This window comes from Aulonocara sp. 'chitande type north' Nkhata Bay, linkage group LG13, assembly GCF_057382095.1.
Source record: "Aulonocara sp. 'chitande type north' Nkhata Bay isolate Kocher_YH1m ecotype deep benthic linkage group LG13, A_spYH_male_GT1.1, whole genome shotgun sequence".
Classification (NCBI taxonomy): domain Eukaryota; kingdom Metazoa; phylum Chordata; class Actinopteri; order Cichliformes; family Cichlidae; genus Aulonocara; species Aulonocara sp. 'chitande type north' Nkhata Bay.
In genome coordinates this window covers 33,548,408-33,561,657 of record NC_141356.1, presented here as the reverse complement: position 1 = coordinate 33,561,657, position 13,250 = coordinate 33,548,408, and the positions used below count along the sequence as shown (strand labels likewise).

At 42.6% G+C, this 13,250-nt stretch overlaps 2 protein-coding genes across 2 annotated transcripts; both read right to left on the bottom strand.

Moving 5' to 3' along the window:
• Window positions 1-698: 698 nt before the first annotated feature.
• Window positions 699-4,893, bottom strand: sdhaf4 (succinate dehydrogenase complex assembly factor 4). The gene is made up of 3 exons (XM_086260098.1): window positions 4,745-4,893; window positions 2,955-3,068; window positions 699-978 (listed from the first exon to the last, which is right to left on the bottom strand). Exons 1-3 carry the CDS (start codon window positions 4,812-4,814, stop codon window positions 869-871), a joined length of 294 nt encoding a protein of 97 aa, XP_086116224.1. The 5' UTR covers window positions 4,815-4,893; the 3' UTR covers window positions 699-868.
• Window positions 4,894-9,050: 4,157 nt separating this feature from the next.
• tlx1 (T cell leukemia homeobox 1) lies at window positions 9,051-12,317 on the bottom strand. Its single transcript, XM_086258149.1, has 3 exons — window positions 11,867-12,317; window positions 10,922-11,159; window positions 9,051-10,090 (listed from the first exon to the last, which is right to left on the bottom strand). The coding sequence occupies exons 1-3, from the start codon at window positions 12,315-12,317 to the stop codon at window positions 9,880-9,882; spliced, it is 900 nt and encodes a 299-aa protein (XP_086114275.1). The 3' UTR covers window positions 9,051-9,879.
• Window positions 12,318-13,250: the final 933 nt, after the last annotated feature.

The window sequence follows — 13,250 nt, the reverse complement described above, 5'->3', positions numbered from 1 at the left end:
GGCTCCTGTAAGTGCAACACTGAGGGAACAGTTCACCCTGACCGATGTAGGGTTAAAGGGGACCCCGCTCTGGCGCCAGGCCTGCGGAGGGTGCCTGGTAGCCGGGCCTTAGCCCATGGCTCCCAGCTGGGTGCCGCCTGAAGAAGGGACATGGGACCACGATCCTGTAACCCCAGCACTTTTATATTTATCAACCTGAACATATATATATGTGGAGAAAGAACCGACAGTCATGTCTTTCTCAGAGCTGTAGCAGAACACCATCAATGTGCAAACTCAAACTCGTAAAATTCTTACCGGTAAGTGATTTTGACTTTTTTGAACATTAACCCATTAAGTATGAGATGAACTAGGTCTGTGACAGAAGACTATTGTGGCTCTTTGAAGTTGAAGGCTGTGTTTAAAGGTTTCGACTGATATTTAATTACTTTTTCATGTGTAATTGTTGCCTGGCCTGAGTGTTCAGTTAGCTCTGTATATGATGGTAACAGGATCCAGACACAACAAACACAACGTAAGTGTGCACGTTCCACATGCAGTGAACCCAAGCACCTGCTTATATTCCTGCACCTGCTTTGATATAAAATGAAAATGGTAGAAAAACAGCGTGGGGGAATTCTTCTGTCAATAGATTAGCAGAACAGAGGTGTCTCTGTAGTCATACTTCTATTGACATCAATGAAAACACAAAGTGTATCTTTGTTGTTTTATTACTTTAATTTGGCAACTTGCTCGTTGCTCCTCCATCACGATTAAACAAAAGACAGAAAACCACTAATGGCTACATACATATCCAAACTGCATCAGTATGTCATTTTACAGTACATCTCCATACTCATAAGGTACATATTAATTTACAGATAATGAGCTAGAAGTCTACACACCGGCCCTTCCTCTCCCAATCTCCATAGCGAGTTGGCTCTGGACCCCGTGGGCCCCCCTTCTCCTTCGTCACAGGGTTCACATCATCAGGGAACTCTGAAAAAATAAGAGTAATTGAGATCTTCAGTGACAGTTTTCCTTTTCTCAGTTTACAATAAGGTGAGTTTCAGACCTTTTGAAACCTCTAGACCAGGGGTGTCAAACTCCAGTCCTCGAGGGCCAGCATCCTGCTTGTTTTTGAGATATCCCTGCCCTACCTGCTGTTGATCACCTGGATCAGGTGTGCTTTGCCAATAAGAAGCTAAAAGGGCAGGTTAGTTGGAAAACAAGCAGGACAGCGGCCCTCGAGGCCTGGAATTCGACACCTGTGCTGTAGAGCAATTTGTAATGAAAATGCATATTAAATATAAAAATATACCTTGTCTAAATAAACGCACTGTCCATTCAAATGAAAATGTTTTGTTAGGAGGACTAAGCACATAGTCTAAAAATGTTTCTTAATATGAAAGTTTGAATCCATTTCAACGACTTTGGCCGTTTCTGATTTAACTTCATGGTCATTCTGGAGATTACAGTTTGCACTTGTGAGCCATTTCTAAACTTAATCCCTATAACCACTTCCCAAAAACCAACATCCCAGACAGGGCCGCTCGATTATGGCAAAAATGATAATCACGATTATTTTCACTGAAATTGAGATCTCGATTATTTGACGATATTTATTTAACGATAACAATGTGTTGAATAATGACTTTAAAGATTGTCAAAAAATAATATAAAATAGTGCAAATACTGATAACAGTGCAAATGTTTGCAATATAAGAAATAAATGTAAACATCTATGTTTAGTGAACTTTGCAGTGTTGCTCTGTGGTGCAGCTACACTGTAGCAAAGTTTACACACTGTGTCTACTTGATCCACGTCTGACTGAACCCATAATGTTTCCACACCACTGAAGGTTTTTACCTCTTTAACCAACGGCAGTCACTCTCCTCTCCAAATAACTTCTGCTTAGCTTTCCGAGCTTCCCTCGGGTCCTCTTAATTGTTGTGACGCGTGTTCGAAATGCAAAGAGGTGCGCTCGATTTGCCACACGGAGCAGCGCGAGAGTAAAGCATGAGGGAGGGGCTAATAATCGGCTCAGTCATTTTTAATGATCGTTGAAAGCCCAGATCGTAATCGAGATTAAAATTCGATTAATTGAGCAGCCCTAATCCCAGATGTCGGACAGAACGTGGATGTGACTCCTGAGTTTGTGTGTTCCAGTAACAACGTTTGAAAAGTGAGAAAAAACCATAGCATGCTCATAAAAACATTCATGTATAACTACCAATGTAGCATACTAGCTTTTAGAGCTTAAACACACTCCTGCAGCGCGTTCATGGACAGAGGCGGCTCAGTGTGCTGCTTATGGCTCACTTATTTAATCCCAAACAGTGGCAGTACAGATGAAAGTTTTACAGTCCCACTGCTGTTTAAACTCACTACCACCATCACCTTGAACTGGTCCCTCAGGGTTGGTGGGTTGGCTCCAACTTTCTGAATAGGAAGCACAAACTGAAGTTCCAGATTGAAACTCTGACTGGGAGCTCTGAAATTCTGATTTTATTTGGAGCAGGACACGATTCCAGCTGCCACAGGACGAAAGGTGAGGTACACCTTGGACAGGTCATCAGCCTGTTGCAGAGCTAACAGAGAGACTGACAACCATTCACACTCACATTTACAACTATAGGCAATTTAGAATGACCAGCCAACCCAACTCCACTAACTGCATGCTTTAAGACTGCTGGAGGAGAACCCAGTACAGTGCTAAACACTGTCCCACACACACGGCCAATTAGGCCACGCGGCCATCAACAGTTTTACTCTCCTGTTTTATCTTAATCTCTGTTCGTGTTTCGAAAAACAGAGACTGTAATAAAGAAACAGCACTTTCATTCTTCATCATCCCTGATTATTAACAGTATTATTTACAGTTTGTTCGCTGATCACTTTGGTTGTCAACTTGTTCAGTGCAGTTTGTAACTGTTTGTTAACTAGATGCAGAAAGGCTTTGTCTCTTTCTCACTTTCTAGTACATCTTTGCTCGTCTCTTCGAGGTTGTCAAACCGTCCTTTTGGGGTTTTGGCCTTCTTCAATGGCTCCTTGTCATTCACCGCTCTGCTGGCTGCCCGCAAACACCCTGAAGGAAGAGACACACTCAAGTATTAGGTTCCAGTTTATTCAATGGCGTCTTGTCTACTTTTGTTTTGTTGAAGAGCTGTACCCTGGCCACTTCTTCTATGGAAGGGGCCTGACCTTCCATGATGGCTCCTGTTCTTGCTCTTCTTCTTTCTCAGGTTTCTGCTGCCTAAAATATTCACTATGCATACTATCAGTTGTACCTATCTTCCTGTATACTGGCGTTAACACTCACTAGTCCTCGGCCACCTTCCTTCCACTTAGCATACAGACTTAGGGTGCTGGCTTTGGGGTGAAATCCTCCATGCATGGTAAGGAAGTTCCTTGTCTTGATGTCAGTGGCTTCTGTTTCCTCCTTTGGCCAGTTTATTATCCCAGCAGGGCGTAGATGTTGATTGCCTGGATCTTGTTCTTCCCATTCAGCTTACTCTGCAGATATTTGGTGGTTGTGGCTTTCCTGGCGGCCTCTTCATGGTTTCCCTTTGCCAGGGGGATTTCCAGGTACATATTGCTATCCTCAGTAATGTTCCCCTTTGCCTTCAATTACTACCTTTGCTCTCTTTGTTACCACTCAATTACATTTCTCCAGTCCAAATGACATTCTGATGTCACCGCTGCAGATGTTAGCGGCATGGATCAGTGAGTCGATGTTTCCTTCACTCCTGCCCTGTAGTGCTGTTCGCCGCATCAACACTGAGTTGCTGCTGCTCTCAGGGTACTGTTTATCTTGTACAGTTCTAGGCACTCTAGAAGCCATGTGTGAGACATACACCTTCTTGTGGTCAATCCAGGCGGTGCACAGGTTGTTCAGTCTGGTCAGTCTCGTGTGGCTGCTCCATCTAACATTAGCTTATGTTTTGCTCCTCTAGTGTGCTTGACAATTCCCTTCAGTGCCCTGATCATGTATTGAAACATGTACTGTTCATCTTAGCACTTATGATGCCTGACAGGTGCTTCCCTATTGTATTGAGGCAGGTTATTGGTGGTAGTTGGATGGGACTGGTCCCTTCTGGGGATCCTTGGGAATCATTTAGCCATTCCAAGTCAATCTTGTCCATCAGCAGCTGGTTCATTTGTACTGCCAGGTGCTCGTGGAGTGCAGTTAGCTTCTTTGTTAGCCTGGTGCTGTCCAGAGACCCTTTCCTGGATATCTGCCACTGTGACGGTTACTGGATCCTGTTCACGGAGGCTGCTGTGGTTTGCTCTTAGTCACTGAACATTGTTGTTGTGTGTTGCACACATTAACACATATCTATGATCTTTCTCAGCTGCTTCTGGACCCACTTAAATGTCAAGAAGTGTGAGTTTTCTCCCTTACAGAATGCAACATATCCCGTCTGTAACTTTCCTCTGTCAGTGCGCCCCAGGGTGGCTGTGGCTACAATGTAGCTGCCATCACCAGTGTGTGAATGGGTGGATGACTGGATGTGTAAAGCGCTTTGGGGTCCTTAGGGACGAGTAAAGCGCTATATAAATACAGGCCATTTACCATCTTTCCAATCAAGAAGAAACATTTATCCACTATTTAGAATACGGACTCTTCTGTTCATTAATTATGTACAGGACCTCCTCCTGGCTCTGTTCTTTTGTTCTGCGGGTAGATGTATTACATAAAGCATTTAAAGAACAGTTCATTTTCGAGGTTCCGTTTTCTCTTACTGAAGCGAACAAACTGACCTGTGAAAAGCGGCTCCACAGCTGGACTCTTCCAGAACAGCTGTCTGGAACACACGCGCAGAAGAGACATCTCTGAAAAACAGAAACCAGCAGTTGTTTTCTATGTACTCCGCCTGCACTTATACAATGACGTTACTGTTTGTCGACTAACATTTACGCAATTTTCATCATCATCTAGCGACGAAAAGTGATCGGCGAGCCAGTGCAGTGCTGCATGCAGCCAGCAGGGGGAGATAAAGGCTAAATATCCGTTTTGATATTGACTCGTCGGTTTAATTATTTAATTAAAATACAGCTTCACGTGTAGAAAATAAGGTTGTGCAATTCATCCAATTTTAATCTGGTTCGCAGTTTTAATTTTCAGTTAAATGAATGAGATCAAGCAGTACAAAAATGCGCGCTTTGCTAACAGAATGCAAAGGAAAGCAGAGCAGCCGCTCCCTGAATCAGCGCTCAGCGCTGCCTGCGTGTGCAAATCACAGCTCACTGATGGACGGAAAACACGGGGTCACTACACAGCTGCGTCCCATCTACGTCAAACAGTTTTTCCAAATTTGTCCGATAAACCCACCGAGGATGGAAGGCTTAGGAGAATGTTCACAGTACAAGACAAGATACACGATCTCCTGCAACACCTGAACTGTACACGTGATCTCACAGCTGTGGAGGACTTTTCTGTTTTATTTACATCACACAGGTACAATGAATGGAGTGTTATTTTTACGTGCAACAAAAGTATTTTTTCCCATTAAACTGAAATAATCATGACAAATAGTCCCGATCTAAACAGTGATAAAAGAAAAATTAAATATACAAATACAAAACAACAGCAATAATAATAATAATGACAACAATAATAAACATATGCATGCCATATTTTTTCTTTTTATCATGTGCACCTCCGCATTTACCAGTGAGTTAAATTGATGAGTTTTCATGTTATTCTACTTTATATTTCCAGTGCACCAAATTTTAGATGGAATAACCTTTGCTGTCAAATTAACGTGGCAGCAAAAGTTATTAGAATAAAAACTTTACACAGTGAATCATAAACAACCAGCCAATAAAATAATGCCACCTAAGAGGTTAAAGGAATGGCAGTCATCATCCCTTCAAAATTAACATTTTCATACAATACCCCGCACCACCACCACACACACACACACACACACACACACACACACACACACACACACACACACACACACACACACACACACACACACACACACACTATGGCCCTAGTATTGGTATATATTGAAAATATAAAATTTCAGACACGACTTGCAATTAAAATACTTGAACTTTATTTCAAGCAGCAGCTGTAAAATAATTCTTTGACATTAAAGCATGCAGAATGATAATGTAATGATATAACATTATTATTAACAGTCACTTAAAATGCAGTTTCGTTTTGGAACTTAGCCCTCTAACTGTTGTACAGCACTGTGCGCCTGGAGTGTTCAGCTGCCCAGATGAAGAACGAGAAACTCCCTCTGCTCTTGTACTGCCAGTTGACAGTGGAGTCAGCTGTTTTCACAGGACAAAAAAGTGTTGGGCACCTGAATCAAGTGAGAGAAAGCAAAACCACACACCCAGTATATACAGTCCAGTCTCATATGAGTCCAGTTCACAGAGACACTGGCCACAGCATCAGCTTACAGTTTTTTACAGACGCTAGGACACATTTCTCAATACTTAGGTCACGTTTGCAAAACTCCTCACACAGTGAGCACAACAGAAGTCTATGTGGGCTAAACTGAGGACCAGTTATCATTGTTTTGGCACAAAATGCATTCAATGACTACATCTCTCAAATTTCATGAATCATCTTCTCACTCAGACACAACAACTGCCAAAAACCTTTGTACAGGACATTTTGCATGTGCTTACATACTGTTTTCAAAACTGTTAAACTTATGGCCAAAACAATAACACAATGCAAAACTTAAAAAGACAGCAAAATGCAACAGCAATATTTTATTGAAACATATTTTAAATCTAAAAATGCAGTTTAACCAGCCACAGCTGATTCTCATTGTAGATGAACATCTGCACAGGTGTTACTCCTTCAATTGTTCAACTCCTTCAATTCTGGCAGCCAGAAGATTCTTTCCTAGGTGTGTTGCCCATAGATGACATAAGATGTGATGTGGATGAGAACCTGTGGCCAAATGGAGAAGACCGAGTAGATTAGCATTACTATTGTATGTGTATCAGTGGATGGTGTGTATACAAATTCTTGTATTTTGGGATTACTTAGTGCAAAAAAATAAAAATACATAAACAAATATTAACGAATTCTGCATGATGTCTGATTCATTCCAGTAACATATATTGAAATTATAAACAGAGATGTGTCCTTGTTTTACACAAGAAAACACTGTGTAACATGTTGTTAGTGTTTTTAGGTCATTGTTTTGTGGGTGACAAAGTGTGTTTGTCGGCTGTCAACCTTTGCTAGTGTTCTGGAAGAATGAGTTTATTTGAGACCTGAATGAAGTGTTTTGGTAGTTGTAGTGCATTTTGAATGTGAAATGAACTGCTTTGCCAAGCTGACGGTCAGTTAGGAGGATTGTGTGAAGAGTTTTGCAAAAGTGACCTAAGTATTGAGAAATGTGTCCTAGCGGCTGTAAAAAACTGTAAATAGGACAGCTGATATTGGGACCTTATAAACAACCGACTATGTAAAGGCCCTCCTACCCTCTCCTACTAGAGCTTTTTAAAATTGCTCATCTCCACAGGATTCAACTGTTGCAAAGAATCACTTCAGAGTGTATGATGCAGCGGGCCGTGCAACACCATTATTTTTTAATTATTTTTTAAGTATGTCAATGACATCACTGGAAGCAAACCAGGCTGCAGCATGCGCACACACGCACGCACGCACACACACAGACACACACACACACACACACACACACTCAATTAATTGCTCGTTAACTGAAGGTGCCAGAAAGCCGTTGCCCACTTTAACCCCTGATAATGACTTTTGTTCAGAAGTACTAAAACTGGTCAGGAGATAATCTTGATTTATATGTAGGTTACTCTAAAGCAGGGGTGTCAAACTCAAACACACAGTGGGCCAAAATTCAAAACTGGAGCAAAGTCGTGGGCTAACGTTAATATTTACTGAAAAAAAAATCTTCCTCCAGATTTAAGAATGAATCTCTTCTTATGGACTCAAACAAGTTTTTCTGAAAAACTGAATATGGAACAAGCCAAGCTTAATACTAAACAATATATATATTAGCTGTATAATACCAGCAGGCCAGCTCTAATAGTAATTTGGTATGGCTTTGCGGGCCAAATGTAATTAGGCTGCGGGCCAAATTTGGCCCGCGGGCCAGAGTTTGACACCTATGCTCTAAAGCCACACTTCCACTGTCTGGTACTGCTCAGCTCACTTTGATCTAGGCACATTTCTCTGTGTTGTTCTCCATTTAAGACAGAGCTCACTCAGAGGACTCTAGGGTGAGCTCGGAGGCAACACATGAAGCTCACATCATCATTATCTTACTCAGGGCATTTATTCTGGCCTGACCAGCAGGACGTTTTGCTGTGATCCTGGATGTGCAGTGGATTCTTTCGCTGCCTTGTTGTCTTTCTTAAACATAAGATTGGGATGTGTTTATTAATGTATACGTATCACAGCCCCAACATTTTGATTTAATCTGATTTCAGGCTGTTGCAGGGATGTGTGTGTGTGTTGGGGGAAAGGAATTCCAGGAAGCTCCAGTGTGGATCAGCTTCAGCGGCTCAGCACTGATGTTTCTGAGTGGATGATGAAATTCTCCTTCAGCCTTTCAGAAACCAGTCCTGGCAAATGTCACATCACACATGTATACACGCACAAACCTGCTCCTGCAGTCTGTTGGCATCAGTGAAAAAAAGCAGAAAATATCCACATTTATGTTTTTGTTTATACACGAATGTATGAGAAGAACTACATCTGTCTGACAAAAGAATAAGCAAAACAAAATTCAAACGCCTGATTTGCATCTGGAAGTGCTGTGAGAAGTGACTGACAATCAGTGAGATACTTCAACGATAGCCTGCGAAGAGAATTCCATCTACTTAAATTACAGAACATAACACAATCATAGTATTTGAAGAAATTCATTATTTTTTCACTTCAGCCATTAGCGTGTCACACGGGGAAAACTACGGCATACGTGTACACACACACACACACACACACACACACACACACACACACACACACACACACACACACACACACACACACACACACAGTGGGCAAAAAATGAACACACGGCAGCTTTGTGTCATTGTTTTTTGGTGTCAGGTCTAAGATCCTTTGCTTTACAGTGGTGAAAATACAGTAAAAGCCTTTTACAAAAATAAGAGAAAAGAAAATGTAATATGAGCTAAACTGTGGTGAAAAGTGTGTTTTTTGTTAAACGTACTTGTAAAGTGCCATGGTATTTGTTCCCCCATTAATCGATGATTTTGGACCATATATAGCCGAGCTGCAGTAAGACGGGGTGAAACACACAGGTTTACTCTTCTCACTCTCGCTGTTATTCATCTCAGGTGATAAAATAAGTGCTCTTTTATGCTGCTGTAAGCCAAAATTCATTTCATGTGCATGACATAGTGTAGGATAATATGGAACACAAAAAGGTGAAAACTTGTGTCCAGCAACACAAGTCAACAGATGAAAAGTGGCAGTTACATCACAAACTGCTGTGAGGGGCTGGATAGACACTGATTGCAGAAGCATATTCTTTTTGTAAGAGACCCCATATGAAAATACGTTATTTAGCCATTAATCATTTAGTCTCTTTTAGGAAATTACAGTAGCTACAACAACTCTTCGATGCCACTCTGTAACACTGTCCATCAGTACTCCTCCAAATTATTCCCGAAGATTAAACCTTGGTGTCTGCAGAGCTGGATTCACTCCAGACCACTGAAGGATCCACCTCAGACTGTGATCCCCATTAAGAGCGAGTAGTGCTGGGGGACTCTGTCTGATGGCGCTTCAATGTCTGTCTGACAGTAGATGGGTGACAACAAGAACAGGGACATGACCTTGCATGTAGGCTTTAGCCAGCTTCTCTGCTATTAAGCAGTCTCTCGGACACCCTGCTGGATGGTTTGTGCTGATTCTACTCGCAGGCAGTTACGCTGCTTATCTTTGCGGTATTCTCGTTCCATGGCTGCAGGCTCTGCAGAGCAAATAGAGAGCTGTTCTGTAGGCACAGCGGGTCTGGGGTCACGGGTTGGTTGATCGTCTTCTGGAAGGCCTCCTGCTGCAGCTGCATGAGGATCCGATTGGCCTGCTGCCGCTCAGCCTCCCGCTCTTCCGCCGTTTGCCGCCTGTATCAACAACAGAGTGACATGAAATCGAGCACAGATTCAGCACAGTGTACAAACACGAGCTGTGACACTCCGGGGGATCAGAATCAGGCTACATCGGTTTGTTTTGGGAGAGACACAGAGAATTTGGAGAGTTATGCTGTATGTTTTCATGTAGCTCAACTGTCTAACTAAAATAGGCTAATGCAAACAGTTTCTTTCAAATATCAGTGATGTTTGATCTTTAATAGTTATTATTATGAAAATGTTTTCTGTTGCTGAATTTGCTCTTAAAAATGTAGAAATGGGAAAGTAGTATTAAAAGCCTTTCCTGAGCTTTTCTGTGACACAGAAAATTATTATTTCCAGGACAAAAAAAGAGATTTCTACAGACAGAGAAATGTTCAACAATATTACCACATTTTAATAGTCACAGAGCCAGAAATCTTCACAGAGCGCCTGTTTCAGTGTCTCCAAGTTGAGCTATATACATGCCAGTAGCTATTAGTAGGCTCATTTCATTTGAATTCATTTGTCCAATGGCCTTGTTAAATTGGGAGGAAGTTTTCTGCCTTCAGGCACTTCACCACAATCCTGCAATGAAATTAAGCTACACAGCCTCTACCTCTATGAGGATTTACGGTAAATGTGCAAATAAGAACACAACAAGATAACGTCACAAAAGGGAAACTCATGGTGGAGTATTTGGATCCAAGGAGACCTTTAAAAAACACAGATGGTTTTCCTGACACCCCCTAGGAACCAAATAGACACGCAGTCTTTGATAAAGAATGTCTGTTCAGCGCATGTTCGGTAGATTTTGTACCAACGCGTATACACTGGTAACTTCACCTCCACTTGGTGCGTCTGTTTTGGAACCAGGTTTTGACTTGTGCGTCGGTCATCTTCAGTGCTTTGGCCAGCGCAGCACGTTCAGCCGACGCCAGGTACTTCTGCCGGTGAAAGCGTTTCTCCAGCTCACAGATCTGCAAGCGGGTGAAGGACGTCCGGGGCTTTTTCTTCTTCGGCGGTGTCCGGTTCTGATAAGGGTGACCTACACGACGTGTTACAGTGAGGGGTGAGAGGGACACTAAACAGGAGAGAAGGGCAGAAGGACGAGAAAGGAAAGGACAGGATGAGACAGGACAGGGAAGCAGGATATGCAGAGCAAAAAGAAACCGAGAGCGCACCAGCAGCGTAGCAGGAGAAAAGCAGCTCCGTAAAAATAAATAAAACTATTACATATATCACACGTATCAATAGTTTCCTTTAATATAATGCAGAAATCATTTTTTTAAATTATGTATATATATTTTAATTCAGGGATTGAAAAACCATGGGCAAACCACCACATTGCCTTACGGCAAATCAGCCACATATTTAGTTATAAACAAAATTATATTTTCAAAATTTAAAATCAATATTTTTATATTAGAAACACGGTGCAGTTACTAAACACTAAAATTCCGGAGAGGCAGCCACAGGTTTTCACGCGTATTCTGTCTGTGTACAAATTACTGCTGAGAAGAACGGATTCTTCTCTTCCCCCCGTTTTATTGTAAGTGGACATTTGCTTTTAATTAAAAAGTACCGAGTTTAAACTAACGTTTAGTATTGCTATTTTATCCTCTCTTCCACACACACTCATATTATTCTTTTTTTATTTTAAACAATGAATAATCGGGCTACAAAATGAAGAGAGGCCGCAAAACAGTCTGCCAGGTACATTTACATTTTCATCATAGGAAGGACCAATAAATACTACTTCTAGCAATTCTAATAATAATAAGTGGATACCTGTGAATCTGTCTTTAGTGTAGCGTCGATTGCTCTCCATCCATGGGAACGTGAGCGCTGTCAGGTTGTTGATGGTCCCGCTCATCGCAGGCATGGAAGAGTTCCCGGCGCTCAGAGGCCGGTGAGCGGGGACACGGATGACCCCGGCGGAGTTGACGTTAGCACCGTTCATATTCACGCCCATACTCATTTGATAAGCACCGCCGAGGGAAGACATCCCGCACGCGCTGCCGGTGCCGTTATATCCGCTGCTGTTGCACGTGAAACCTCCGTTCACGCCGCCGCTCGCGCCGCTGTTGTAGGCCAGGTGTCCGTAGTCCGGCTCGTGCATCCTCGTGCCCAACATGCAGCTTTGCTCCACGTTGCTGAGGATCTGATCGATGCCAAAACTGATGGACTCCACTTGCGCGTGCTGCTGCAGGTGCGCCCCCAGTATCCCTATGTGATCCATGGCTTCCACGAGCCGCCGCGAGCCCCCGCTCCTGCGCGAGGAATTTAGGCTGCTTCACGCGCCACTTCCTGAACTCTAATGTATGTGCTCACGCGAGCTCCGGCAGTTCTAGTGCATGCGTCTTTCTGTGTGCGTTTGCAGGAGAACCCCAACACCCCCACATCCCATACTCCCCTCCCAGCGCACGAGGACACCAGTCAAACTGCCAGAGATTAGACTGAGATGAAGATCCGGTTTCAGGCCTGCGAGCTCAACTGGTTAAACAGGCCACTGCTCTCTAAAACACAAATTAACCGCCGCACACGATCAGTTGGAAACAATTGAAGATGTTTCTGCTTTTGGCACTTTTTTGGACATTTACTGTGCGGGCCTTCAGGCCTTCAGCCGAATATTTAGCTTAACAACCTGAAACAAACCGTTTGTGCTCTTTCTTCATTCTCTGACGCTAAATTCAGTAGTTTTCATTTGTTCCAGCGCTGGTGTGAATTACCGCAGGGAAAAGATTGAAAATTCAGTTTGGGCCATTTTCTCCCAGCTGCGCGGCGCTGAGCTAAGAGGAGCTGTAGAAATATGAATGAAGAAAACAAAAACGACATTTTTTTTGCTTAAGGGAATTTGAGTAGCATTTACACATTTTTCGTTTTTTTGTTTTTTTAACATTTCATACATTTATCTCAGCAACAGTGTTTATAGACCCCGCAGGTAGAGAAAAAATGCATTGAACCCCGTTACATTTAAATTCTGTGATCGGCCGACGGTCTGACGGCTGAAGTGGCTCCGTGAACTGAACTCTTTGCAATGGCCCCAGTTCAAAGAACACAACGCAGTCAATTTTAATCTATGCTGCAAAAATTGGGAACATTGATAGTTTGGTCTAATGGGCTCAAATATGAATCACTGAAATAAATGAATGGTACGCTGCTCCTTTGTTGT